At 45.9% G+C, this 27811-nt stretch overlaps 1 protein-coding gene across 1 annotated transcript in view; it reads left to right on the top strand.

Moving 5' to 3' along the window:
- Positions 1–27811, top strand: part of AMOTL1 (angiomotin like 1) — a 52457-nt gene that overhangs the window by 11007 nt on the left and 13639 nt on the right. Inside the window, exons 2-7 of the mRNA XM_027677397.1 lie at positions 823–969; positions 3461–4346; positions 15459–15735; positions 19330–19474; positions 20545–20634; positions 26928–27073. Of these exons, the coding sequence (XP_027533198.1) occupies positions 823–969; positions 3461–4346; positions 15459–15735; positions 19330–19474; positions 20545–20634; positions 26928–27073 (1691 nt within the window). The remainder of the gene's footprint in view (positions 1–822; positions 970–3460; positions 4347–15458; positions 15736–19329; positions 19475–20544; positions 20635–26927; positions 27074–27811) is intronic.

Here is a 27811-nt window from a genome sequence, read left to right as displayed (position 1 = left end):
GTGGAGTGAGGAGCAGAAAAGGCCTTGACTCTATGTAAGCTGTGCTCAGCAGTAACTAAAACATCCCTGTGTTATCAACACTGTTTCCAGCACAAATCCAAAACACAGCCCCACATTAGCTACCGAGAAGAAGGTTAACTCTATCCCAACCAAAACCAGCACGGTCCAGCCATCAATGTCTGTGGGATGCTGGAGCTGGGACATGCAGCTCCTGTGCAGTTGGTCTGCCAGACGAATTCCCATGGCCCTCCAGCTACATCCACTGCTTACCTTATTAAGAACATCTGGACAAAGTGATTTATAAACTCTCTCCCTTGATAGCACTGGTTGTATTTTATGTCTCAGCAATTTTCTGTATTGCTAAACTATTACTCATGAGCAGATTTTGTGGTAAAGCCTTTCACAGACTTTAGCCCTATTGAATGTGTGGCTGTTTCCTCACCTTTTTTTCTTTTTACCCAGTCCCTCTTTCAGTTTTACGCTGGCTCTCTTGGCCTCATGCCCTGGGGACATGCCTTGATTTGTGAGCTTGTGACTTGTCACTGTTAGCTCTTATAAGCCCTGCTTTGTACCTTGAAGACCAGGCTGGTTTGGTGCATGAAACAGCACTGATGACTTGGTGTTTGCCTCTTGTTCCTCAGAGCTAATGTGTTATCTGAGAGGTGAGGACAGAAGACTTGATTTGCTCAATGGCCTCAGAAGGGTTTCGCCACACCTAGCCATGCTCAAGAAAATTTTTTTGGATTTCTGTCATAAGTCGTGGCTTCATATTTTATCATTCAAGTGGTTTCTTTACTGACATCCCATTCATTTTTCTTACAGGCTCCACATCTGTTTGTTACAAGCCTACCAGCCCAGTCCAGGTACTGGAAGATGCTGGGTTTCTTTACCAGGATCACCAGTTGTTTGCTGGCAGGCATGACGTTTCTCCGCTAACAGCTGAAGTGATCAGTGCCAAAGAAAAAGCTGGTAAGTGCATGGCCACACTTCTGTATGAACCCACTGCATTTACTTCCCAAAGCATAAATTGAGCAGTTTAGACCATTTACAAAAAAAATTTATGGAGTTGAAGGCCAGCTTCTAATCCTTGGTAGAGTCAAAGAGGAGTTACCTTTGACTAGAGTGTTATGACCCATCATAACTTGTCACCTGTGCTTGTGGAGGTGCAGCATTTCCGCTGGTCCTTCAGGGCATGGCTGCTCTTCACTGCACAGCTGGACCAATGTCCATGGCTCTTTTGCTGATGGAGCAGGACCGCAGGCACCCTGTTGAAAGCTGACTGTAGTCGATCCCTTTGGACCTCAGTTAGAGGCAATTAAAGTACATCTCCCAGGATGCTGACATGACTAACACAGGAGTGGAAATCCTGATGTATTATAAAGAGCTGCCTTGACTGCATGATGTGGCTTTATCCACTTTCCTCACGCTTGTCTCAGGTATTGCCTAACAACCTAGACTGTAAGCTTTCTGATATGTTAGGGAGATATTATTGCCTTTCTGCAAAAATGTCCAGTGTGGTGAGGCTGCTGTGTGCTGTCATAACGTGAATAAAGCAGTAAGAGTTTGCTGTAACTGCAGGGATACATAAAGCAAATGGATACTTGGCTGTTGAGCACACAGGTAGATGGAGATGTGTGTGTCTGTGTATCTTCCTAACTCAAACACCATTCCAAGGAGCTGACAGACCCTTTGAAAGCTGGTGACCAGGCTGCAACCCCAGTGAGTCAGGCTGGCAGGCAGATAATGTTGTTTCAGGGAAACCAGAAGGGATGTATCTTGTAGCATAGGCATGGAATGAAGCAGTCTGGGAGTCTTCTCTCCCTCTTGAGCCCCACAATCATCTTTAAGGCTTTGCCACAGAATTGTTAGTGGCAATGACCTATTCTCGTTGTTGCAAGTCAAAGGCTTTTCTTTCCCTCTGGCCTCTGGGTTGCATGTGGTTTATCCCACAGCATGTGTGGTAACTGATGAAGCCTCAGGGAAATATACCTGACCTCAAGAGAAAATTTGTTTTTTAACTACTTTCAAATGCCAAAAAACAAATGTAAGTCCTTCTGATCAGCTCCTCTGAGGATTGGAAACAGCAGGAGAGAGAAAGTTACCAAGAATGATCTCAAAAAACTGAACTGGAAACAGCACCTCCTCATGTCTAGGGCCATTGGAGGACTCTGTTGGAGCTGGGTTTATTCTCAGTTTTGTCTGAACTGGAGTCTTTCAGGAACATCCCTCTGGGCTCAGACATTGCTCAGGCAGATATCTTACGGCACTTTTGGGATGGGAGTGGAAGGAGGGCTCCAGGAGGGAGGGATTTCTATGTCATAGAATCATAGGATATGCTGAGTTGGAGAAGACCCGTCAGGATCATTGAGTCCAACTCCTGACCCTACACAGGACACCCCAAGAATCACACCATGTGCCTGAGAGTGTTGTCCAAATGGTTCTAGATGCTTAGCTCTAGGCAAGCTCCACTGTGTATGTAGTGCAAAGATGGTGCCATTGGCTCTGAATGACTTCAGTAGCTTGTGTTAGGGTTGTGCAGCTGCTCTTTTGAAAATGCTGGTGTTACATCTACGACCATAATGTCTTCCTTGTGCTGACCCAGGAAAATTACAACAGTTAGTATTGACTCCCTTAGAAACAGCATTATCAGCCAGAAGGGAAATGGCAGTTTTAGAGGAAGATGCCAAAGCACAGATTATTCTTTATTTAGACTGCTAGGACCCTTTTATTTTCTGTGCCATTTCACAGTTTTTCTGTGACGCATTTTACAGTTTATTTTGTCATGGCATGCAGTACACCTATGGCTTTGGTCATCAAAAATACAGCATCTTGTTTAGTATTGGCATACAGGCTGCCTCTCTAAGCTATGCAAGGCATCTCCAGGCATCTTCTGTTCCACTGGAACAGGCTTCCAAGAGAGGCAGTCGATGCCCTAAGCCTGTCAGAGTTTAAAGAGAGATTTGGAAAATGCCCTTAATAAAATGCTTTAACTTTTGGTCAGCCTTGAATTGGTCAGGCAGTGGGACAAGATGATCATTGTAGATCATGTCCAACTGAACTATCTCATCCTATGCTGTCCTGTCCTATCCTATCATGTGCGTTTTAGAAAATACCGAATTTCCCTATGACATGGCCTGTCCCTTGTTGACTTGGAAGGGAGTTCAGAGCTCTGGATATGGGATGCATGGAGTATTATGGAAGGGAGGGCCAAGGAGGGGACTGGAATATATTTTTAGGGTTCACTGCAAACAGAATTAGGATCTAGGACCGAGGGGATGAGCAGGGAGGAGGGCCCTGCCTCCTTTGGTGGCTTCCAACCATGCCCCCTCTGCTGTCAGGGCACTGGCCTTGAAGTGCATCTGGGACAGAGTCACAGCCATGGGAGGTAGCAGGTAAGAGAGAGTGGGATACTGGACTCCTGGGCAGCAGAGCTAATGGCCACCTCTCTCTCCCTGCCCAGCCGAGGAGACCCTCTGCACCCTGCGTCCACCCAGCTTCCGCCGGGTCCCAGAGACGGAGATGCGAGGGGCAGAGGAGGTGGCAGCCGGCACCGTCCTGCAGCGCCTGATCCAGGAGCGGCTGAGGTATGGCAACCCCAACGAGAACATGAACCTGCTGGCCATACAGCACCAGGCGACGGGCAGCGCCGGCCCCTCCAACAGCACTGCCAGCACTCTCTCCTCCGCAGAAAACCTTGCTCCCGAAGACCTGCCAATGGTCCAGCCGTCAGGGCGGCAGGAACCACAGGGGCAGGAGCACCAGGGGGACGGTGCTGCGATGGAGAAGCAGCCCCGGGCCCCGCAGCCCCCGCACGGCACCGAGGAGCTCCCCACTTATGAGGAGGCCAAGGCTCAGTCTCAATTTTTCCGTGGCCAGCCCCCGCAGCCGGCCACCCCTGCCACCCCAGGTTTTTATGGCTCCTCCAGCCAGAAGTCCAGGACGGAGGGGAGGCCGACAGTGAACCGGGCCAACAGTGGGCAGGCTCATAAGGATGAGGCACTGAAGGAGTTGAAGCAGGGCCACGTCCGCTCGCTGAGCGAAAGGATCATGCAGCTCTCACTGGAGAGGAATGGGGCTAAGCAGCACCCTCCAGCCTCGGGAGGCGGGAAGGGCTTCAAGGCAGCCCCACCACCTGGCAAGGCCACAGACCCACGGGGCCCACCGCCCGAGTACCCCTACAAAGCCAAGGCAGCAGCCCCAGGCAGCAAGGCACAGGAGCACGGGCTCTTCTATGGTGAGCAGCCGACACAGGACGTCCTCAAGGCCACCTATGCCAACCCCCAGCCTGCCCGGGCAGAGCTGGCCCTGGTCCGCTACCAGCCTCCCCCAGAGTACGGGGTCAGCAGGTAATGCCCATCGTGGGGGGGTCTGCAGGGGCAACTGGTCCTGCCCTTGCTGGAGGAGCCAGCATGTGTGGGTCTTGGGCTTTGTGTAATCACAGGCACAGTGGAGACCGTGTGGTGTGGGCATCACACCCTGTGGTGGGGACATAACATCCCATGGCCGGACTGGCAGGGCTGGCTGGTGGAGGCACCTACATCTCCCAGAGGGCTCTATAAAGCTTATACGCCACTTACGCCCTACTTAAATCTATCCCACAGAGCTTACGTGGGGCTTTCACACTACCGGGCCCCTCATGCCGGGCCTCCCCGTGAGCACGGGTTTATTCCAAGCGCATTAAAAATAATCCAGAGCTTTTGCTGGCTGTGCGCTGATCCCTGCAAGCAATGCAGGTCCTGCCTTCAGAGGCGAGCCCATGCATTAAGGGCTCCTTTTCCTTGCAGTACCTGAATGCAAGTGTTTCTCTGTCTCATCACTGTCTCTTTGACCTCCTGGACAGTTACTTTGCTGGATTTGGAAGGCTGGAGTTGTTTGGTGTGAATGTGAGTAGTTTTCATGTTGCAAGCTGCCTCATTGGGTCTTTCTGACCCCAGAATCTCCAAAGATTTTGTTGGCATCACCTTAAGTTGCACACAGTATATTTACCACAGCACAGGCACAGAGAAAAAGTGGTGCAGCTGACTTGGCTCTTCCTTTCCAAAATGTGTAAGGCATGAAATGCAGGAGGAAATGCTCTGCCTTTCCATGTTTGCCGAAGTGACAGGCTTTGTGTCAAGACAGAGAGGAACTCGGAGGATGGCTTTGGTGACTGTTGCAAGGTGGCTGTAACAAGTGGAGTGCCTGCGCTGAGCATCACTGGTCTTCCTTCAGCTACACATGTGTTTTGATTCCCAAATCAAACATGTGCAGAGTTTATGCAATTTTTTAAGAGCAAGACAGTACTTTTAAGACCTCAGCAAAAATGTCTGTTTGTGCAAAGAAAGAGCTATACAAATGTGAGGGCAACAGGGGCCATACTTTCCTGCAGCCGTTCGCGGTACCAACAAACATCTCCAGGACTGTGCAGATTCATCCCCACTGAAAATGAGCTTATTTGGGTATTTTTATCACTCTTGGAAAATGCTGGTTCAATACTCACAGAGTCTGTTCTGCTGAGTCCGTATAAGTGAGCAGACCCAGGTGCTACATACACTGCTTCAGCTAACTTGGAACAGCTGTGGTGTCAAGTGGGAAACCCTTTGGGGCCACTTCCAGAGCCTTTCCCCGGTGCCTGATCAGCAACGTTAATGCTGAGAAAACCCTTGATTTCAGTACTGATTTCCATGCCAGTCCTCAGCCTTTGCCAAGGTGCTGCAGGATCACCCCAGCAGCTATGGGGAGTAACTCACTAGCTCATGATGGTTGTCACTGCTCATTCTTGATAAGGCAGCACAGTTTAACTCCCAAATCACACTGCAGAGAGGATGCCTGCTACCCCTGTGTGCTGTTTTCTTTGCATGATGGTGGAGAAATATCCCTCCAGTCAGGTGCAGGGGCACCAACGGGGATATGCTATGCAGCAGGGATATGCTGTGCAGCAGAGGACTGGCAGCATGGCAGAGCAGAGCTGCTGAGTTTTGCAGACTTATTAAAACAATCTTTAGTGGTATCTTTTTTGCATCTCAGCAAAGGCCTTAATATCTCTCGGTCTGCATTTATCCCTGCTAGCTGCTCCAGCATGCTTTTACAGATGTAGGTTAGGAGGTTGGCATGGTGGGAGTTGTTTCACCAAAGCTAGGTTTGTTTTAAGGTGTATGGTCTCTTATATGCTTTCTTTAAGGCAGTTTGGGTCCTAATGTGCAGATGGGTATTTTCGGGTCCTTCTTGGCTCCTTTCACATGGTGCCTGGATTTTGGGGGATGTTTCCTGCATATGTGTTCCTGCTGGCTGCCTGTAAGGCACGAGCTGCTCGTTTGCAGACTGTATCTTGAGGTCTTGCTTTGCACAGTGTTAGTGACTGGGGGGAAATCTGGCTGTGCAGATGTCAGACAGCAAGCCTCTGGGTCTCAGCAAAGTGGTGGTCTTCATCCTCATCTCAGGCTTCTTTCTATATTTTTTGAAACAGGGATGTCAACCTTTCCTGTTGCTTGGGTGCACTGAAATATTCATTGCTGACATTACCTGGACTTGTTTGCAATCAGTATGAACTGGTTTGGTTTCTTCTGTGCTTATCCCAGCTCATAATTGGCCCGATGGTCTGCAGGATTCCCGCTGTGGTCCTGCTACCCAAGAAGATTTGGCTGACATAAGCTTTTAGGAAGCAATTGTAATCCCTGTTTGCCATTCATCACTTGTCATTTCTCCATCTGCAGCAGCTGTGCTCCAGTGCATCCCTGTGCGCATCTCAGGCTCCATCACAGGATGGGCTTGCCCAGGTCTGGGATGGTTAAAATGCAATTTCACAAAGTGATCTCTACTCCAAATATTCCTCTTTGGAGAGGATTAAGTGAGGTTAACCTTGGGACATCCAGGGACATCAGTCTCTACTAGAGGACTTGCTGGGTGACAGCCCCTGAGCGCTTGCTGGAGAAGGGATGGGGGTTGTGTTATACTGCTGGGTTGCTCCCTAACACAGACCTTCCTGTGGCTCTGCCCTTGCTCACTGCTTCTTCCCTTACCTGTGCTCTGGGGAGGCTCCCTGCCAGCCACCTGGCTGGGATGGAAAACCTTGATAGAAAATGTTGAGGTAGGAGACTACCTGGTTTCATAAGGTTAACTGAAGGGGTGGGATGGGGGTTGTTTTTTCCCGTTATAGGGCAAGTGAGGTGTGAAATTCCAGCTTTCAGCTCATCAAGGAGGCCTGGGAAAGAAGCTAATGGAAACAACTTTGCCCATGGTCAGATGGGAATCTCATGTATCGCAGTATCTCCATTCCTCTGTCTTGGTCATATCAGTTCCCCAACCCATCCCTCCTGGCATCCTCTGGACAGGGACCATGCAAAAGGCTTCCGCCTTCCAGAAAAGAGAGGAGAGAAGCACAGAGCTGCGTTGATCCAGAAAAAGCACTCACAGATACCAGGGATGGAAAAAACCTATAGGATCCCCCCCAATCCTTCTTTGACAAGGGAAATGTGGCTGAAAATGGACAAACACTGGCAGGGAACTGTCAAAGGAGCTGACATAACTGTAGCTGCTGCTTAATTTCCTTTTTTGGTTTGGCTTTGGTTTTTTTGCTGTGACTGGTTTTAAAGGAAACACTGCCTTTATAATCATCAGGATGAAATCTTGAAATTTATTCTAAAGGGTGTTTTCCTGAAGAACTCCCGAAGTCATATGATGCTGCAGTAATCTCAGAATTTATATAAATTAGATTTAGTGACTTCTGCTTTATGGACATCACAATTGCAGAGCAGAGCTTTAACCTTGAAGTTCAAAAGACAAAATAGCCAGAAGGCAAATAAAAATGAACCAATATTTTTCCTTTTAAAATACCAATATTTTTAGGCCAGTTGCTTGACGCCTGGGGCCTTGAGTCACAATTTCTGAATGCTTTAAGTTGGCCAAGTGTAATGATCTTTACAAAACCTTTCCTTTCCTAGATGTGCAGCTATTCCTTAATAGTGTCTTTGCTATCTTTCCTTAGGTGCATGTTCAGAAAGTTACAGCTTGTTAGGTAAATGTGCTTGGAACTAATCTAAGTTAGTCTTTTGCACAATGCCGTGAATTAATTCCAGTTTGTGAAACATTCAGTCCTGGTGATTATAACACTCTCCATCTGGAGAATTCATCAGGGCTTTTACAGACTTGTTCCACTAGCTAATTGCCATCTCTGGCATAGATCTGCATCTTAGTTTCAGTCTGTATTTTCTAGTTACCAGGGATTTTCCAATATCTTTGTCAGATAGAGCAAGCAGCCCTCTGCTATCAGTCCTTTAATACGTTTAACAGATGGAGCCTGAAGTCCTGTACTTATTTCACTGTTGTCAAAACCCCTTTTTTCATTGAGGAAAGCCGACCTGAACACTGTTTCAGTACCAGCTGGACCAGAGGCTAATCAGATGTAGTAACACCTCTGTGATGCGACTCAATGTTCCTTGTTTGTGTAGCTCATTAACACTTGCTGTTGGCACCCCAGGATCTCCCCATATAGCTTGTTATCCGGTCAGGCATGTGAGGGTTGTCACAGCCCAGGATAGTATTTCCCCCCCTTTTACTGTAGCTTGCTGTATTTTTTCCTGGGTGGATGAACTTAGACCTGCTTAAGTCCATATTGTTTCTCTGTGTCCTGCTTAAGCAGTGATCCAGATCACTTGGTGCAATGAATCCTCTTCATTGATCCCAGTGGCCCTTGTCAGATCCTGATATCTTTTATCCTGAATGATTTCTTTATCTGCACTAATTAATAAAAAGCGTGTATAATGCAAATGAAGCCTTGAACTGGAAATACCACTGCTTACTGAGGGGGCTTAATTTGTGGCTACATGCGGAAGACAAATTATCATGCAGGGAGCTTTTAATTCTGATTTAATCCATGCATTTTAAAAGACAGCATGCAGAATCAATGAAAAGAATAAATCTGTGCTGTTTTTAAATACATCCCATTTCTTTATGTGCCTCATAAAATTCCACCCTGCCAGGATGTAGAAGCCTATATTTAACTGCTGGAATAGTCTGCGGTTTCTCTGGTTATTTGTGTATTTAGCCCCCCCACACATACTCCCGCTGTTTTCAGACAACCTGTTGATATTTACTGATTCAACCACATGTCTGTGGCTGCTGACAGGACTACAAGGAGCTCCCTTTCTTCCCTGAGACACCCCAGGCAGGCGGGTGAGCTGGCAGCGTGGCCGAGCCGAGGGATGTCACACCCAAGCTGACTTGTGCTGGTGTTTCTCTGCAAGGATAGCCCAAGCATGAGCGTGGGTTGGAGGCTGCACTTCCAGCTGACGTGGATGCTGGCAGCCCTGCAGAAGAGCTTTGTTTTGTGTCCTCTCCTGGTCTAATATGCCTTACATTAAAATAAAGGAAAGAGAAATGAAGCTATTCCCACAGCTTGGGTGATGCTCATGTCGTTCCTCCTTACCCTTCTCTGTTATTATCCCAGTTGCTTCCTCTAGTTGTGCAGAGCTTTTCTTTTGCTGAAAATCAGCTGGGTTTAGAAAGAGGATCTGTTCTGGATGTGAATCTCTGTGAGGAAATACAGTATCCTGTTCCTCTCTTAACTATGGAGGATGTGTTTAATACAGCGTGTCTTTTCAGATGATCATTTTGCCCTGCAAGTCTTTATGTAATTGCCCCAAAGAAGCCGGGCCAAATCTTTCCAGCACTAGCAAATGTCACTAACAAAACAGTTAATTCAGGAGATGTGAATCCAAGTCTGCAAAATGGTTTCTGAAATAAACCTTTGTGTTTACAAGGTGCTGCAACTATTGCTGGTTCCATAAGCCAGAGAATATACCATAAGGGCCATGTCTGAGCTATGGCAAATGTTATCCCATTTCGGGTTGTAGCAGCATTTAATGATGGGTCTGTAATTGTGTTTCCTTGCGCCATGACCATCAGACTGGGCTTAGTGACTTTCCCTGGATCCTGTCTTTTTCCTGCATGGTGATAACACTGTTTCCTCTATGTTATTCTCAGTGAGAAAGAATAGCATTTGAAGTCTGCTTCATGACTGCAAAAGTCATAGTGAAGTCAGGCAGACACCTGAATCTGAGGTTGGTATACAGACTGAATGCTCTCAGTCAATGGGCAGGAATAAGCACCTTTCACACACTTCTTTACTTGCATTGTAAGGTAAAAGCCTAAGGCAGTTTCTGAAAACTGCACCCCAGAAACGCCTCTTCGATGACTCAGCCAGAGCATCCCCAGTAGATGCATGTTAGGAGATAAAGTTCCTTGGGAGAGTCTTTGAGAGATGAAATAGGCCAGTCTGCCCTAGAGGCAAAGGAAGGAAGAGCATTCCGAGAAAGATGAGCTAAATAGGTTAGAGGAGGGCATTTTAATTATGAATGTAAATGCTGTGGTATGTTGGAAACAAAGTCCTTTCTCCACTGACCCCTCTCCCTCCCTACATAGAGGAGAGCTTCACTGTGCCTGTAGCAGGGCAGAGGTGGATTTCCTTTCCAGAATATTTACAGGCATTTTCATTTTATTCCTAATACTGCCTGGCTTTATTGAACAACAGCTCTTCTGTATTTATGATTTCCTGACCATCAGCAGCAAGTGGACTTTATAATTAGTTTTCATTTTGGGGTTTCTTATTCCTACATACAGCTACAAATTCCCCCCAAATTCTTCTATGTTGGTCATTCTTGCTCCCGGGTTTTCCAGTATAAGAGGTGTATTAAGACTATGCCTAAATTTGGGGTCTTGGGTGGCCCCAAAATCTGAGGAATTTCTTATGAAGGTGAGGTCCGTGGTGAAGTATTTTGCTGAAGATGCTGTATTGCAAGCTATAGGTAGCAGGCTGTTATATGTATATTGCAAGCTATACATTCCTGAAAGGAGAGAAAGCCTGGTGACCTCAGCACAGTAGCCCTTGAAAGCCTCACTGCCTGCTTGTGCTCCCTTTTCAAAAAGCTGGTTTCCTTATCTTTTTTTCTTCTTTACATTGCATTGCAGAAGCGTTCAGGGGCCCTACTATAATAATGTCAACCAAAAAAATATGTTTTTAATATAAATGTAGCTGAGGTGTTGCAGAGATATCCAAAACTCATAATGTTCCACAGTTTCATGCTTTTAAGAGGGATGATTTTTTATGAGAATGTGTTTGGCTGAAAGATTCTAATGTGCTGTAATGCCGAATAAGATCAACATTTAAAATACAGTGGAAGCATTTTGAGAATGTCATTCTTTACTAAGCCCGAAGTAGCTCAGGATAATCCTCATTGCTGCGTTTCTTTGGAGCTTTACATGAGAAGTTGGATGGGAACAAAGCTGATGTTATAACACTCCTATTTTTACAAATGTTGATTTGTTAATGTGAATTGTTGTGTTGATTTTATTGCATATATACTCAGAGATTTTGCAGTTGGTTAAGTCAGAACTGAATTGAAACAGATTAAACAAGTAAAAGGAAAGTAAGAAACATGTTAATTATGTTGAACAGCCATGCTTCAAAAGGCATAAAGTTGATTGTACCTGTTCAGTTTCCAAGTTGGAAAACACTTTGGAGAATCCCGGCTGTGGCTGCTGAGACTTTGGTGGCTGGCTGCTGCTACAAGGTGTAAATCTTTAGTAGCTCAAGAAGTCATTTGCAGTTCAAGAAAATGGAGATCCCTGGGATCTTTCCTTCCTCTGTAGTGTAAAGCTAGACAGACTAAAGTGATGAAAAAATGTTAAATTGATGAAAGGTTGAGATTTCCCAAAAGTGCAGTGTGAGGAGCTCCTGCAAGGGTCTAAAGGGTGTATCGATGAACAAAGATTGCTCTGCTTTGTAATGAAAAAGAAAAATTGATATCTCTACTGTTTTAGATTCAGAGTTCAATTCAATTCTATTGGTCTATGCTATTCCCATAAAGAAGTGAGCAAATATTTACCTGCAGCAAATCTGTGTCTTAGTAGGGTGTAACAGCCAAGCTTTTTCTTGGTTAAAATCAACTGTGTCCTTTTTTTTTGGTAAAGACAAACAAACTCACGCTGATCTGGATTAATTGCTATGGTAAAATGCGTGAGCGCAGACTGGCTGTCAGCAGCGTTGAGGAGGTGCTGCGTGCTTGGTTGCATTCACATTTGCTTGTGGAGCATCTTTTGCATTGTGAGTGACATCCCTCACTCATGATGTCATTTACTGTTCAGATTTTTGAGCAAAAAAATATGGAAGTCCCACAACAGGCACGATGTCCCTTGCCATGCTTCACATGCTGGAGCACCAGAAGGAGTACTGTGGGGATGGTGTGAGAGCTATGGTGGGCTGTCCTAGTGATTTACAGAGAAGGGTGGCACAAGGCTGCATGGGCTTACTGGGCTGGCATGGCCTCAGGTCACCAGGCACTGCCAGGAGACATGATTTAGTCTAAGGAAGGTAAAACAGGCCTTCCAGGTCTGTGTGACCCCCAGGGCATCCTGCTGCAAGGTCTCAGTAGCAGGCAGAAGTGATGAGGCTGGAGAGGCAGTAAACTTCGAAAGGAGATGAGCAGGGAGCAGTATCTTAATCCATTGCTGGTGTTTGGAAGCTCTGGAAGTACATTGGGACTACGGCCTTGAAGGGGAAGGCATTTTGCAGCCGGTTGAATTGCTAGAGGGAAGAGATGCCATCCAGAGGGACCAGGAGAGGCTTCAGAAGTGGGCCTATGCGAACCTCATGAAGTTCAACAAGGCCAAGTGCAAGGAACTCCATCTGGGGCAGAGAAGACGCATCATCAGTAGGCTCGGGAACAAGGGGATAAAGAGCAACCTTGCAAAGGACTTGGGGATGCAAAATTAGACAGGAGCCAGCAATGTGCACTTGAAAGCCAGAAAGCCCAGAAAGCCAGTTGTATCATGGTATGACTAGTAACTGGAAGGAGACGACTCTCCCCCTCTGCGCTCGTGGGACCACACCTGGAGTACTGCGTCCAGCTCTGGAGTCCCCAGCATAAGATGGACCCATGGGAGCAGGTCCAGAGGAGGGCAGAGAGATGATCAGAGGGCTGGAGCACCTCTCCTATGAAGACAGAGTGAGAGTTGGGTTGTTCAGCTTGGAGAAGAGAAGGCTCTAGGGAGATCTTACTATAGCCTTCCAATACTTAGAGGGGGCTTATAAGAAAGCTGGAGAGAGACTTTCTACCAAGGCCTATAGTGACAGGGTAAAGGGCAATGGTTCTAAACTGAAAGAGGGTAGATTTGCCTTAGATAAAAGGAAGAAATTTTTTATGCTGAGGGTAATGAGGCACAGGAACAGTTTGCCCAGAGAAGTTGTAGATGCCCCAGCACGGGAAGTGTCCAGTGCCAGGTTGGATAGGGCTTAGAATAACCTGTTCTAGTGAAAGGTGCCCCAGCCTATGGCAGGGGTGTCGGACTAGACGATTTTTAAAGATGCCTTCCAACCCAGACCATTTTGTGATTCTATGAATTTCTGTGTGTTTTGTTGTGAAGTGTCATACAGCACCTCCTTGACTTCCTGTCTTTGTGAAAGTTTTATCCACTTTTAGTAGACATGTAGCTCCTTAGTTATTAGCCTGCACCTCTGCTAGAGAACTGGTATTCCTGGGGCTGAGAGCAAACCCTTCTGGCCCTAGGAGCTGCCCAGGGGGAATGGCCTCTCCTGTGCTCTTGAGCTGCCTCCATGGATGTTTAATTTACCAGGAGAGACACAGCCTTAGGGAATGTCTATGCTGTGCAAGTAAAAGCCATCCCAAGTCCAGAGTGAGCTTAGCACAGGCTTCCTCAATGCTGGCTGCATGAAGCTTGGATGGAATCTTCTTCCCAAGGACACTGCTCTGTGCTTCTGGGCAGGTTAGCAGTGTGCACATGTACGCTCTTTACTCCATTTCAATACCTTTCAGTGCCAAGGTGATGCATTGGGCAAAGCTGGGATGGGAGCATGAGGCTGTGTGTGTGTTGTGTCTGGGGGCCTGCAGAGCCCCGTTTGTTTTCACTCTAGTTTGGACAGAAGACTAAATTTCTGGCTTTCTTTGCCATTGCGTGTCTTGGTGGAGACAAGTTTGGTAGAGCAGCGCTATTCACTTTTAGGGCAGGACTTTAAAATTGCCTTCGCTTTTCAGCTTGTTCTGCTGCAGTTGAAGGTAGTGGTGGGTTACTGAGAGGTTTTGAAAGCCCTGTTTCAAGAAGCTGTGTAGGTGCTGAAGACAAGTAACCATAATTACTATGTATTAATAGAGCACAAAATTGTCTGTCAAAGAAATAGCATTCATGGATCTTTGAGGCCAGGTGGGGTAAATACATCTGTTCAGTATGTCTTGTGCTTTGTGTAGGGTACAGAAATAAAGGTAATGATATCTACAGCGTAATAGCTTATGGTTAAGCTAAAATACAAGCTCCAGAATGTGTTTGATTGCAGACTTCAGGTGGGGTCCAGCAGCATATTTTCTAGCCAAACTGGACTCTGACACCAATGGCCCACATGGTCTGGGTTGAGTCTCTTAAACCAGTGCATTGTAGAAATTTCACAGCTTTGGCCTCTGGGCTGAGGAGTGGCTCAGCCTGTGCACAGTGAGATTCTGCGTGGGGCTGCTTACCCTGGCCGAGGCTCCGAGACTGCCTGTGCAATGGATGGAGATGTCTGCTTGAGCAGACAAGCTTTGAGCTGTGCCCTGCCTAAATTTTTTCTTTTGAAATAGGGATCGTCTCCCTTCTTGAGCTTACACGGCTGGCATGTGGGACAGAAGGGAGGGACTCCCATTCCACCTGGCCACCAGCTGCAGGGTTACCCTCACTGCTAAGAGATCCTCCTAGGTTATGCCCCAGCATTGCAAATTGTGACTCTGGTGGATTAAAGAGCCCTCCCCCATCAGCAATCCTTAGTCACAAGCTGATCTGCCACCAGCTCACTTCTTATTCTTCTCTGATATGAGCCCGGTGAGTGATGGATGCTCTTAGTCAGGGAGCGACACAATGAGGTCTCCCACTGGAAGACGGGTTTTGTGGCTCACCGTGATTGACCAGGGCTGTGGCTCCAGCAGCTCCCCAGCAGCCCTTCCCTTTGCCGCTTACTAAAGCCACTCAGGGACACTGCGTCACTCACATCACTTCCTTTTGCCTCGCAGCTTGGCCAATCAGCTGGTCTTGCTCCAGGCAGGGAGTGGTGTTTGAAGGGTGAGTAATGCATCCCATGTGTTTCCTTCAAGCCTGCCGGCTTATGCTTCTCAACAGTGGCATTTGTGGCAAGGGGAGGCAGGAAGAGGCTGGCTGCTGCTGAAGTATTGGTTGTGCACCTAGGCAAAAATGCTGTTTTAGAGTCAGTGCTTCCTTTATCTGTTCATGCCAGATGTGTACGTCACTGTCAAGGGCAGGCAAGGAGACAATTTACCCAGTCCCTGCTGTGATTGTTGGTATTTAGGAATGACTGAAGACCGTAATCATGACCACACAGTTACAACACTATTAATAAACTGTGCAGTCATTAGGTGAAAGCTCCTGCACGCATTTTGAGGGCGCGCGGCTCTAACGCCTCCTCCATGTGTGCTTTCCTGCAGCCGACAATGCCAGCCACCCTTTCCACCGCCGCCAGCCCAGCAGCACAGCCCCATGTCCTCGCAGGCCACTGCAGGCCCTCTGCTCCCAGGCTCCTTGCCCTCGCTGCCGGCCCCTGCTGCTGCCCAGACTCCGACGCTACCGGGCCAGCAGCTGACACCCGACGCCTTTGCCATAGTGGAGCGGGCACAGCAGATGGTAGAAATGCTCTCCGAGGAGAACCACGTGCTGCGTCAGGAGCTGGAGGGGTACTATGAGAAGGCAGACAAGCTGCAGAAGGTATGTGGAGAGGTGGGGATGGGGCCTGGGCAGAACAACCATCTTGATGTCTTTGGGTTCCCCAAGGTGTTCTTCATAGTTGTGTCACTGCAATGGGGATGCACCAGTGGCCATCTATAAGCACTGCCTCTCCATAGTGGTTTCCCAGAACTGTAATCCTATGGCTTATGGGCTCACTTGACTTTAGGGCAAAACAGGGCAACCCATCAGATATCTCTCAACTGGGTATTTTCCCCTCCCATCCTTCCATGCTGGTCTCACTGAAGCTTTTCCTGGAAGTCTCCCACAGGCAGAGTCTGCTCCTGTTGCAGCTGGGTCCTGCACCGCCTGCACAGGTGTTAGAGCTGCAAGTGAGGACCATTTCAAGAGCACATGCACATCTGTCCCAAGCAGTCTTGTCCACCAGAATAAGCTTGTGTGGTCCTCTACGCTCTTTGGAAGTGTAACAGCCATCGATGGGCTCATTATTTGGAAATACATTAACTGCGTTGTCTTAGAGGCTTTCACTGACTGCTCTGTGGGTCTTCAAGAACTGATATTAGACATCCATCTTTGAACATGCTGGTTTTAAAAGCACTGCCCCCTTACCTGAAAGACCATTTGGTAAAGATTTTGCTCAAAACCCCTTTTTTAAGAGATCCTGCACCCTCTTTTCTGTGTGCATGCAGGTTTTTTCAGTGGAGAAGGGCAATATCTTGAGTGCTCGGGTGAGAAGATGAAGAGTCCAATCAAAAAAGTAGAAGTTGCTTAAAACTGAGACTCACTAAAGGCAAAGCAGAGATGCTCCCCAGGTCTGCTGGCTTTGGGTTCCAAGGGTTCAGACCAAATAATCTGTTTAGGATCCTACACTGCTACTTTATTTCTGTTTTCCCACCACTTACACACCAAGGAGCTTAGACTGCAGGTCTTTTCTCACTGAATTTAGGAGCCTAAATAGGAGCTCAATTTTTTTCTATGGTGTGCAGATCAGTGTGTTCTTGGAGACACCCTTCACAGGAGAAGAGGCATCTCTGAGAGACTATGTCCCAGCCTCAGCTTGGGGAAAAATCTGTGACAATCTGGTCAAACAGGTTAGAAAAAAGACCCTTTGTTTTGTAGCTTCTGCCTTTTCTGCCTTCTCCTCTGCAACAAGATGAGCTGAGTTTATTCACAAACTTTCCTAAACTTAGTTGAAAAATTTTTGCAGCAACGTTAACTATTTGTGAAGACATCTGCAAAGACTTTAATGCTAATTTCCCTGTGGCCTTTGCGGGCAAAAAGAAATATTCCAGCTATTAATTTTACAAAAGCTGCGTTGTTCAGTAAAAGGTATTTGAGTGCAATGCCCTATAAATATTCCAATTTTCTTTTTCACTCTTGGAAATTACTCTCTCTTTATCTTGGATGCACTGCAAGGCGATTGCATCAGACACCAACAGAAAGGTATTCAAGCATGGGCTGAAGTCTCACTTCAGTCAACAGAGCATGGACTTGAGTCCCATTGACTCTAGGGGAATGTAAGTGAAGTATTAAAGTGAAACACATACTCAAGTGCATTCTTTCTTCAGGAAACCAAATCCTTAACGCATGGTATCCCTCCCATGCTGTTGTTTGAACACAAGGACAGGGCAGGCGCTCCTCTGTTCCCACAGTTTCAGCTGAACATCACCTCTGAAAATGTGATTGAGTTAAATTACGTACTTTGGGTGTGAAAACTCTTCCCTCTTATTGGAAGTGGAAGGGTCAGGAGGAGTAATTCTTGTTTGTGCATAACAGTTTTATTCTAGGTACGACCACCCTCCCATCACTTTTATTCATTATAGAATAGAAGAAATTAGAGAAAATCAACTTGACTTGTAGGACTCCCTGGGCATTTGGACGAGCAGATCAGCCCTGAGGCTTGTCATATTCTCAGTTGTGTGTGAACAGACTTTTTGGCAGAGAGCTGCAAGGTGATAATTCATCCTTGTTTGACAAATTGACTGGTTTTCTTACCTAAAAGGAGTTGGAAGAGGAGTTGTGCACATTTCATTTTGAGCTTTTTTTTTTCAAAAGCAAAGTATTACTTTCCTTTTTCTGAGAGGTGTTATCTTGCTGAAGTTTAATTGCCAGGCTGGGCTGGCTCTTCCCCATGCCATTTGTGTGGGTTGTTTGAGTGGGTCAGCTCCAGGAGCTACCAGGCAGAGAAGAGGCTGAACTGTTTTTTTTCTCCATAAAAGAAGGAGAAGGAAATCCCAGAGCTGTTGAGAAACACCGACAGAATTTGTGGCTGTTGTTCTGCTCTCCTTTAATTTTATTCAGTGCTGACGGATGTTCTTTCTTTTCGTACAGTAAGTTTTTGCCTTTGGGGCTGCAGGAGACTTGCATGATGATGTGTTTTGGGAAATAACAGCATATAAAGGGCCAAGCAGAGCCCTTGTGGTAACCAGCAGTGTTGGGCCAGACTGCTGGGCTGTGGAAACCCACTGCTGTGCTGGCAAGTCTGCTTTGCTGTGGTAGGAGTCTGGCTGCAGGTTCCAACGCAGACAGTGGGGTGACAGCTGCAGCATCCCTGGCAAATCACACCTAAAGCTTAATGAGAGGGACCTAACTCCACAGCAAGTGGAGGTGAGCTTGCACCCTGGCTTCAAAAATCACGAATCTGTCCCAGCCATGACTCAAGAGGCCAAAAAAGTGCCAGATTTAGAAAGGTATGTGGGAGGCTATATATATCTTGTGGTTTCCAGCCTGTGCACATTATCAAGCTTTTCTCCACAAACACAAGGGCCAGGCATGCAGGAGCAGATTCCCACATCAATGTTGATCATTCCTGCAGCAAAGATTTTACCAAAGCTGTATCACTTCACATGACATTATCTTATTAAAAAAATTAGTTGGATGGATTAAGCTGGACAGCAAAACTCTGCCCAGAACTAATCTCCTGACAGCCTTTTTGGCTCAGGTCTTAAGATGCAAGTTCACTGCTAAGGGCTTCCTCTGCATACCCTGCCTGCAGTTTGCCAGATTTAGAGGAGATGAAGTTAGGAAGATTGAAAAAACAAAACAATTGGTTCAGTCTGTTATAGAGAGTTTCCTCTTGTATAACGCAGTCTTCAGTCAAGGATGGAAGGAATGAACCACAATAGTTTAAAATTAACATGAGGTCACAGCTGAGCTTAACATACTTCTAGTGGCATACACAGCTTAGAGATAAGTTTTGTATCAGGGACCTGGCAGAATAATAAATGTTGCCTCCTACAACCCTTTCTCAGAGAGCATACAGCCCACACAAATACACCGTTTCCTTTGTTTTTCCTCTTGGATGGCATTAAAGCAGCCACCTCGGTCATAGAGGAAAAGCAACCAAACAGTTCCATCAAGTCCAATGGGGTGTTGTGGCATGGTGAGCTGCCCCTCAGGGCATTTGCAGGGGTCCCTACTGCAGGAGCCTCCAGCATTATTGGGGCTTCACACCATCCTCTGCCAGGGAAATGGGTCATTTGTAGAGTTGGTGCCTGGTGTGACACTTGGCATGAGCATCGCCCATACCCTCACGTCTCATCGAAACACGCTGGACAAACCTTGGGGCAGGACACATTCCTGCAGGGCTTTAACAGGACCTCTCTCTCTTTTCAGTTTGAAATAGAGATTCAGAGGATTTCAGAAGCTTATGAGGGCTTGGTCAAGACCACCACTAAAAGGGAGTCTCTGGACAAAGCAATGAGAAACAAACTTGAAGGAGAAATTAGGAGACTTCATGACTTCAACAGGGATCTCCGTGGTATGTTACAGTTGCTTGTGTGTTTTTTTTCCTCTGGTTGACATGATGTTTCACTTACTAGCTCCAGAGCAGCAGGCTTTAAAACAGTGACTTCACACACTATTTAGATAAATGTAATGAGAAATAAGGCCCTGCCCCTTGGCATAAGACAAAACTGCTGTCACCCCCCTAGTGGCAAAAAAGCCTGGCAAAATATGAGAGTCAGTTCCTGATGGTGCCTTTGTGTTCAGCACTTGCAAACATGGATTTGAGAGCAAGGCCACCAGTCACAATGTTGTGTCCAGATCTAATGACCTGAAGAGCAAATTGCAATGTAGAGCAATGCTGTGCTACCCATAAATCTCCAAGTTCAGTGCCTTCCCAGACCAGTGGCAAGTATCAAAGGCCATCTCTTTTTTGTATTAAAAACATAATATTGAGGGTGTATCTTTTTGAGGAAGGAAGTGGAGCGTATGTTGGATGGTTGTTGCCAATCCAGGTTCCTGATGGGGTACTTTGGTATCTGCTCGTGCAGTGAGATGCCCTCTGCAAACTGACTTACCTTTTTTGCAATGGTGCAGGATGCGTCATATGGTCTTTTTGGAGGAGGGAAGAATCTGAAGGCAGGATCTTCCCTGGAAACTTCCCAGGAAATTATCCCTGGCTACAAAATACTCCTCCTGTCCTGTGGGCATCCCCAAGGGTTGGCGTCAATGGGGTGGGGGCTGCCTTCCCTCAGGAGGCACCAGAGGCAGCTCTTCACTGCAGGAAAGCACCCATCCCCTTGCAAAGCTGGTTAATTCAGATTGCAGATGCCTCGTTGCATATTGGACAGTGTGAGAGATGAACTGCCTGGACATTTTAGCTGTGAATGGCAGAGGCTTTTCCCCCAGTTTCTGTAAATCTGAATGACACAGCTTCATGGAAGAGGTCAAAGGCTTCATATTTTATGTATGTGTCAGCCTCCATTTTAATGTCCTCCTTCAGAGAGTCTATTTATATTGCTCTGCTGGCATGCATCTTATTTTCTTGGTTGGCCTACAATTTTATATACATATATTTATACTTAAAGTATTTCCTGTTTTCTGCAGAACGACTGGAGACGGCCAATAGGCAGCTAGCTAGCAGAGACTTCGATGGGCACGAGGATAAGGCAACAGAGGGCCTTTATGCCACTCAGAGTGAGTACTGTGCCTATCTGTTTGGAAGGTACATATATGTATATGTGTGTATATATAAGCATACACATGGTGAAGTGGAGCTAATACTTAGCTATTAATTGTTATTGTGCTTGTGGCTTGGTTTTACTCAGCTGATTCATCACATACTCTTATTTCAGCTGCAGACTGGATTATGTAGGTAGGGGTTTTTTTCTCTCTGAGCATCAGAACCAAGCAGTGTGAGTTAATGGTAACACAGCTTATTTTTGAGAAATATTTATCTGAAATTGTGAAGTGTTGCTTGCAGGGTCATCTCTAGAGATGCTTGCTTCTAGGAGAAGCGAAATTCTTCTCTTGGCTGGGAAAAGCCCAGAGCAGCCTCTGCTGACTAGTTAGCAGTGCCATGGTTTAACCAGCAAGAGAAAGAGCAGAGCTGGACCATACCTTTCACAAAGGACTGAAGAGACAAAGACTTTACAGCTTCTACTGTATGAAAACATCTGTTTCCAACAAATTTTAGGCTTCCATAATGACTGGGCACAGTGCTGCAGATTTCCTTGCCATGCACTGATGTGTGTGAGATCATCCAACCCAAAACCCAAGCAGCTGGATGCTGTGTGGCAGTGTGTGACTTCTTTTGTATCCTGACCATCTTTAGCACACATCCAGAAGGGCTTGATCACCTGAGAGCTGCGCAGTATCTTGTAAGCTTAAATCCTGTTGAAGCTCAATGCTGCATACAACTAAACCTGTTTTATTTATCGCACCAAGAGCTTCCTTGGAAGATGAGCCGCTACTGCAGTGCAGAACATCCATCTCCATTAGCAGTACAGTGTTTGATACTAGTCAAAATGCTTCACCACCAGCCTTGCAATGTCCACCAGCTGCTCCAAGTGTTGGAAAGCCTTCTCCTGGCTCCCACCGGCAGCAATGATGCCAGCACAGCTGATCATTTGGTGCATGTGTGTACAAACCAGAAGAGAATCTGGTGATCTTTTCCATGACATGTTAGCTTTGCCATATTAGCAGATGGCATAAGGATGTGTAGATACTGCTGTGAATCCAAGGGGATGATTTGTTAAGGAAGTAGCATTACTGTGTAAGTCTTGTCATCCTTGGGAAGAGTTCAAATGGGATAAACTGCAGAGCGGAAATTGGAGACTGGGATCTTCTCTCTTCATATAGAGACAGCCTGGTAGTGTTGCTATATACTGTTGGCTACAAGGGGGAGTTAAATCTCCAAGATGGACTCAATTTGAGTTACTTTCCAGTACATAAACATGCTCTGTGCTTCTGCTGGTAAATAAATAGCAGTGAAACTTTGTGCTGTGTGCTCAGCGTATTACTGCAATCAATTCACAGCTTACAAATAAATATAGCTCTCCAGATCCTATCACATAAGACAGTCTGGATGCTTGGAGTGTCTCCTGGCTAGGCCAGAGAGCTAAATGTTAGCAATGCAATGCAGAGTGCTTCCGAGAATAGAAAAATGGGCATGTGTAAAGCAGGTTCTCTTCAGTTATGTTCTGTGGGCTGCTGGGACACTCACAGAGATGATACCAGGGTGTCTGCCTAAAACACCCTTCTGAGAGTCCCTAAAAGGTTTTGCTTGAAGTCCTCTGTTGCTGACTACATTTATATGCTGATGATTGTGAGTCTTCCCCAGGGGGAGACCATGACTGAGGTTGGGTTGCACCTCACTGCCAAGATGGGGGTTTTCACAAGCACAGTTTGTACCCTCCTCATATCTTTTAGTGGGATACACTGGCAGAAAACTGAGAGTCGGAAAACTGAGTTTTGTCTGCCATGTGTACACTTGTCTACTGAGATTAAAATAGCCATTTTTAGAAGAGAAAAAAATTTGTCATGAAACTGATTTTTTTGGTTTTTTTTCCTAAGGGTCACACCTTATTAAGACAGGTATGTAAATGCAAATCTTAATTTTCATTATGAAGCAAAAGCATATTTCTAGTCCCTATGTATAACCCAAGTTATACAAGAAAACTCCAACATTGACAGGTTCCTAAAAGTTATCATTTTTAAGCCACTCTCATGATGAGTTGAAGAAGGAAAGATAAAATTCTTGAGGTTGGTAATGCTGAAAACAAAGTTTTATGTGGTAAAACTCCAGTAATAGGAAAAAATCCCTGAAAAACAAGTCTGGCAAAGCAGGATGTGCAACGATCATTTCTCAGTTCCTCACAGAGCTCTCCATTAGCAATGCAACAGTGCAGAGCAGTCGTGAGCTCTGAGATGGAGACTGGAGGTGACCAAAAAATCTTATTCTTTATAATAGTAATAGGCGAAGCCAGGCCACGTGCCTGGAAATATTCAGTGCTAGGCATTTGTGCCTAAGAGAAATGCTACTGTTGTATCGGGGTAGGAGAGAACTCACACCATATTAATTTCCTGATAATTATGTGATGTTTTGTCAGGGAAAAAGTTTATTTTAAGGAAAGACATGAAGCAACAACTGATGAAGGCATATATGCCGATACCGGCAAGAGAAGAGACTGGAAGGAGGAGCCTGAGAGATTCTGTGGGAAGGGAGGGACAGGAAGATTGAGGATGGTTTCAAGGGTATAGGGCAGAGAGAAAGCTTATGATATAGCATATCATGGGAAAATATGTTTTGGTGAAATCTGAGAGTTTTGTGTGGTTTTGTGGGATTTCTGGACTCTGGGAGCAGGGATCTTCAGAGAGTCTGTTTTTTTGGGTGTCTGAGACAGATTGAGGTCTATGCCTATCCACATGGCTCTTCACCTGTTAGTGGGGGTGCATGGACAGTTTTGGCAGTGTGTTGATAGAGCTTCATGCTCCATGGGAATGTTCAGTTCATGTGCTATGAACTTGTGTATCTATCTCTGTCCCAAATATCCTAGGCAAATAAATATTCCCATTGAATGTATCCAGCCAAAGAAAATGCTCACAACAGATGTTTTTTAAAGTGGGGTTTTGGACAGACTAAGTGCCATTTGGTATTAAGACAGGAAATAATCAGGAAATAATCTGTGTTGCTGCTCCAGGCCTCCCTTGTCCCAGCGTAGTCAGCTTCAAACCACAGCTACAGAGAGCTGAGTGAGGCTTGGGCAGAGGGACAGGTGGACAGATTGGCAGACAGTGGCTTTGGTGCTCCTCTGGAGGGAAACCTCAATGTCTGGACCTGGTGACCTGGCACTAGTCAGGAGTTGCAAGGCTGACAAGAGGCTAAATAAGTCCCTCAGGTTTCACTGAGGAATGTCACGGTCACCAGAAAGCATCTGTGGAATTAGCAGCTCTTAAGTGAAGAGCCACCATTGGAAAACGCAAACCTACGTAAGAGAAATTATTAGAAGTGCCACAAGGCATGTGGTATGGGAGCCAGTCCTGTTTTCAGCAAATCTCCTGCAGCCCAATTACTCTCTGGCTGCCATAACTTGATATATTTTCTGCTGCCAACAGTGGTTATTTTGTATGAACAAGGACTGTCTTTAAAGTATGTCCATGTTACCACTCTACAACATCACAGCAAGGAGAAAGGCAGCTTGGGATGTATTGAGATGGTCATTAGATTGGTCAAATAAGTTGATATTCGGATATAATGTGTAATAAGCTGGAGTTCACATCTGAGTATAGGGAAGAGATGACACAGATTGAGTGTATCTTTTTATCTAATGTTTCTGCTACAAAGCAGGGTCAGTACTTATCTACTTTTGGTGTACCTACTCAGCTTGACAACTCAGAAAGCCTACTCGAGAAGCACTGAAGCAGATTCTTGCTTAATCTCCTTTCTTCTACGCAGCCAGAACATAGATGCCCACAGTGTGTGGAGGTACAACAGGCAGAGGCAGTGGGTGGAAAACTATGAGATTACAACTGTGAACTGCAGCAGAGAAGCCATTTGGGACCTGTTCTGTAATGGGATGTGGCAGTGACCTACCAGAATATAGAAACAGTTATTAACTGGAGTCATTTAGTTAAAATGGTGTATGCAAGGGTAGTGCAGTAAACCAGTATTTTTAGACTTTAAAGATACCTTGTATGCACTTGAAGAGAACTTAAGGTATGTTCAGCCAAGTTCCTTCTTCACTAAAAATTAATGCAAGTAACGCATTTATAAAATGTACCCCTAGCATTTTGCAGGCTGAAGCTGACATGGAGAAGTGTTGGGAGCTGTTCAGGAAATTTTTCTTGCCAACTTTCTAGTGGTGGTTATTTTGTGTACAGCATTATTTTCCTCCTTTGGGGGGATAGAAAGCTTGCAGGGCAGGCTGAGTTCTTCAAGTTCCCTGAAAGGAAATTGAAAGTGAAGATCCCAAGTCCTGTTTTGCTGTGTGTTATCCCCATTTGTAATATGAAATATGGGTTTCAGATCTGGAGCAGAGCACATATGGTCCCAGCACAAGATGGTGAAGTGCCATAGGGCTGAAATAGCATTCATCTTCCAGCTTTCTCACCTTCACATTAGCTCCTGGTTAATTTGCCCACATGTACACTTTTGTACAATAGATAATAATGTTTCTTCTGGTCAATACGATTGAAGTAAATGTATTTGCATTGAAGGAAGAGGTCTGCATGTGCAGTATAAAATTCCTTGCCAACAAGGGAAGATTAAGGCCACGTCTTACCAAGACAGCCCATGGTGGCAGTCAGTGGCGTGGTGTGCGTAGCACTTACTGGGCTTTGCTTGTGGGCTCTGCAGTGACCAGCATGCCGGTGTTGCTGCCAGGGTTTATTGTTACGAGGTGCTGAATTCCTCCTTTAAGGATAAATGGGAAGATGGCTGGGTGGCTTTTGCCTTGTTCCACATGGCTCAGCTCATATACATCTGCCCTTGCTACAGACACCTACTGATGGTGTGGAAATTAAATCTCTTCCCATCCCACCTGACATTAAGGAAGAATGTGGCCTTGCTGGGGGTAGTTCAGGTCTGAAATTGACTGGTTTTGGCCATGTGACATTTTCTGATCCTGCTTGGGGCTTCCAGCTTGAGTGGTCACATTTGGGTGGGATGGGCTAGATGTTTAGGGCAGATTTTCCACATTTCAGTGTTTTTGGAGAAACTTTTCATTTCAGTTAAAAAATAATAAATTCTGTAATGCTGTGTTTTAAAAGTCAAAAATCAAAACAATGTTTAATTGATGCCAAATTAATTTTTGGAGGAAATTTTCCTTCCTGGAGGCTTTCCAAGTGCTCTATTTTTGTTGTCATTAAGAATGAAGGCCAGATTTTGAAATCTCATATTTCCCTGAATGAAACCTTGATCCCCTGCTTGCTCCAGTCATTAACTGTTTGCATTCTAACATGGGGGATCCAGTGATTGGCCTGTGACACTCATGTTCCCTGAAATGGCTTCTCAGGACTGTCAGGGCAGAAGCAGATGGAGCCAAGCATTTCCCCAGGCAACTTGCCAGCAAAGTCAACGGTGGGCCTGCAGTTTGTTGCTGAAGAAAATGATGTGAGCAAAGCTGACTGAATTTAGCCAGTTGTGTTTTTTTAGCGTAGTTTTAACTCTTACCCAAAAAAGGGATGATTTTTCGGCACAGAGGTTTAGTCTTGCTTGTGATGTGTTAAGGTGTTTAGTAGGAGAGGAACGCTGATCACTGGATCCTTAGGTCATGCTGGTCTGGAAAGTTACCCCAGGCCCCTGTGGAGCTGAAATGTCTCCCACAGCCTCCATTTCTCTGCATGCCCAGAGAAAGCCTGTACAGATGCCTTCTATCTTACTCTTCCTTATTGCTTTCCCCTCTTTACATTTTCAGGCTGTCCAGCACAGATTGGTGTTTATTATTTGGCTTTTTCACATTTTCTGTATGTCGTGATCTCTGTCTTTGCAAATAAAAAGGACCAGGCACAGCACAACCCACATCCGTGGATCTGAGGTTTCTTGCCCATTGCAGAAGGGCAGCAGCATCCAAGCTGACAGCTACAAGCAGCCCTTGATGTAGGCTATTCTCAGGCAGGGCTTGGGTGTTGTATGGGAAAGGAGTAGTTGGTGCAAGCTAAAATTTTGCTGGGCAACGTGCTAGCAGTTCAGCAGAATGGAAAGCTGTGAGGCGGTGCTCATGTCCACAAGCTCTGCTAGTGCAGATGAAGCCCAAGCTGCCACTCGTCTCTGCTACTGGTTGTCATGTAGGGGTGGGCACTGAGGGGCTGAGCCCTGGCAGTAGAAGCTCCTTGCCGCTATGTCTCAGCTCTGTATTGTAATGGCCCTACTCGCTGCTGCTTCACATAATTTTTGCTTTTCTAGGAAGGTGGCAGCTTACCTCTGGTATATGATCTTGGGCCTGTGAGCTGTCCTTATGGAGTGGCTCTTGTTCTTGTCTTTCTTTCAGACAAAGAGCACTTGAAGGAGAAGGAAAAGTTGGAGATGGAGCTGGCAGCTGTGCGTTCTGCCAATGAGGACCAGCGGAGGCACATTGAAATCCTTGACCAGGCCCTAAACAATGCGCAAGCCAAGGTCATCAAACTGGAAGAGGAGGTGAGGCATGGACAACATTTCTGTGCTCTGAGGGTAGATGTGGCTTGCAGTTAGGCCTTTCTCCATCCAAGTCCTGATTCTCTTCTAGCCACAGTGTGGTAGGTCTTCCTGTTTCGTTTGAACTGACTCTCTTATAGAGAAAATATGTAGTTATACAATACTGAGACAAACAAGCAAGCAAAGGAGACCACAACCATAGACGTTTCCAGAGCAGAGCCTTCAACATGTAACCAAACTCATTTAGTTGATTGATGGCTGAGGTAATGGTACAACTTAACAGAAAAATCTAATTAAAAATCTGACCTGGGACTGTGATACAGACATGTGATGTTGGTGCATCCCATTTCTCTCCAAAGAATACCAGGAGGCTTTTGAGATGTGCACAGCAACACAGCAGTGCAGGGCTTGGTAACTTTACATCTTAAAAGATCTGGCTGGAGGCAGACTGACCAGGATTTAGAGGTACAGAGAGCTAGAGGTTTTATTTGAGAGCTGAAGAAAACCTATCATACCATGTCTCAATTTATTGTATTCCTTAAGGACCTTCAATCAGGAGGTGTGGATTTAGTACCTAGTTCAAGGTCTATGCATTCTAGCATGTCATTACAAAGTGGCTGAATAAGGGAATGTTTTAGGTGGCAATGCATGCTCCTACAGTCATGACATCATGCAGAGGATGGGAAGAAATACATTTAGCTCCCATCTGCTCCATAGACTGTCAGTGTCGTGTTGGCAGGT

This window comes from Neopelma chrysocephalum, unplaced genomic scaffold, assembly GCF_003984885.1.
Source record: "Neopelma chrysocephalum unplaced genomic scaffold, ASM398488v2 Primary Assembly neopelma1_43, whole genome shotgun sequence".
NCBI lineage: Eukaryota > Metazoa > Chordata > Aves > Passeriformes > Pipridae > Neopelma > Neopelma chrysocephalum.
The sequence above is the reverse complement of the archived record's forward strand: the minus strand, read 5'-3'. Positions and strand labels throughout refer to the sequence as shown.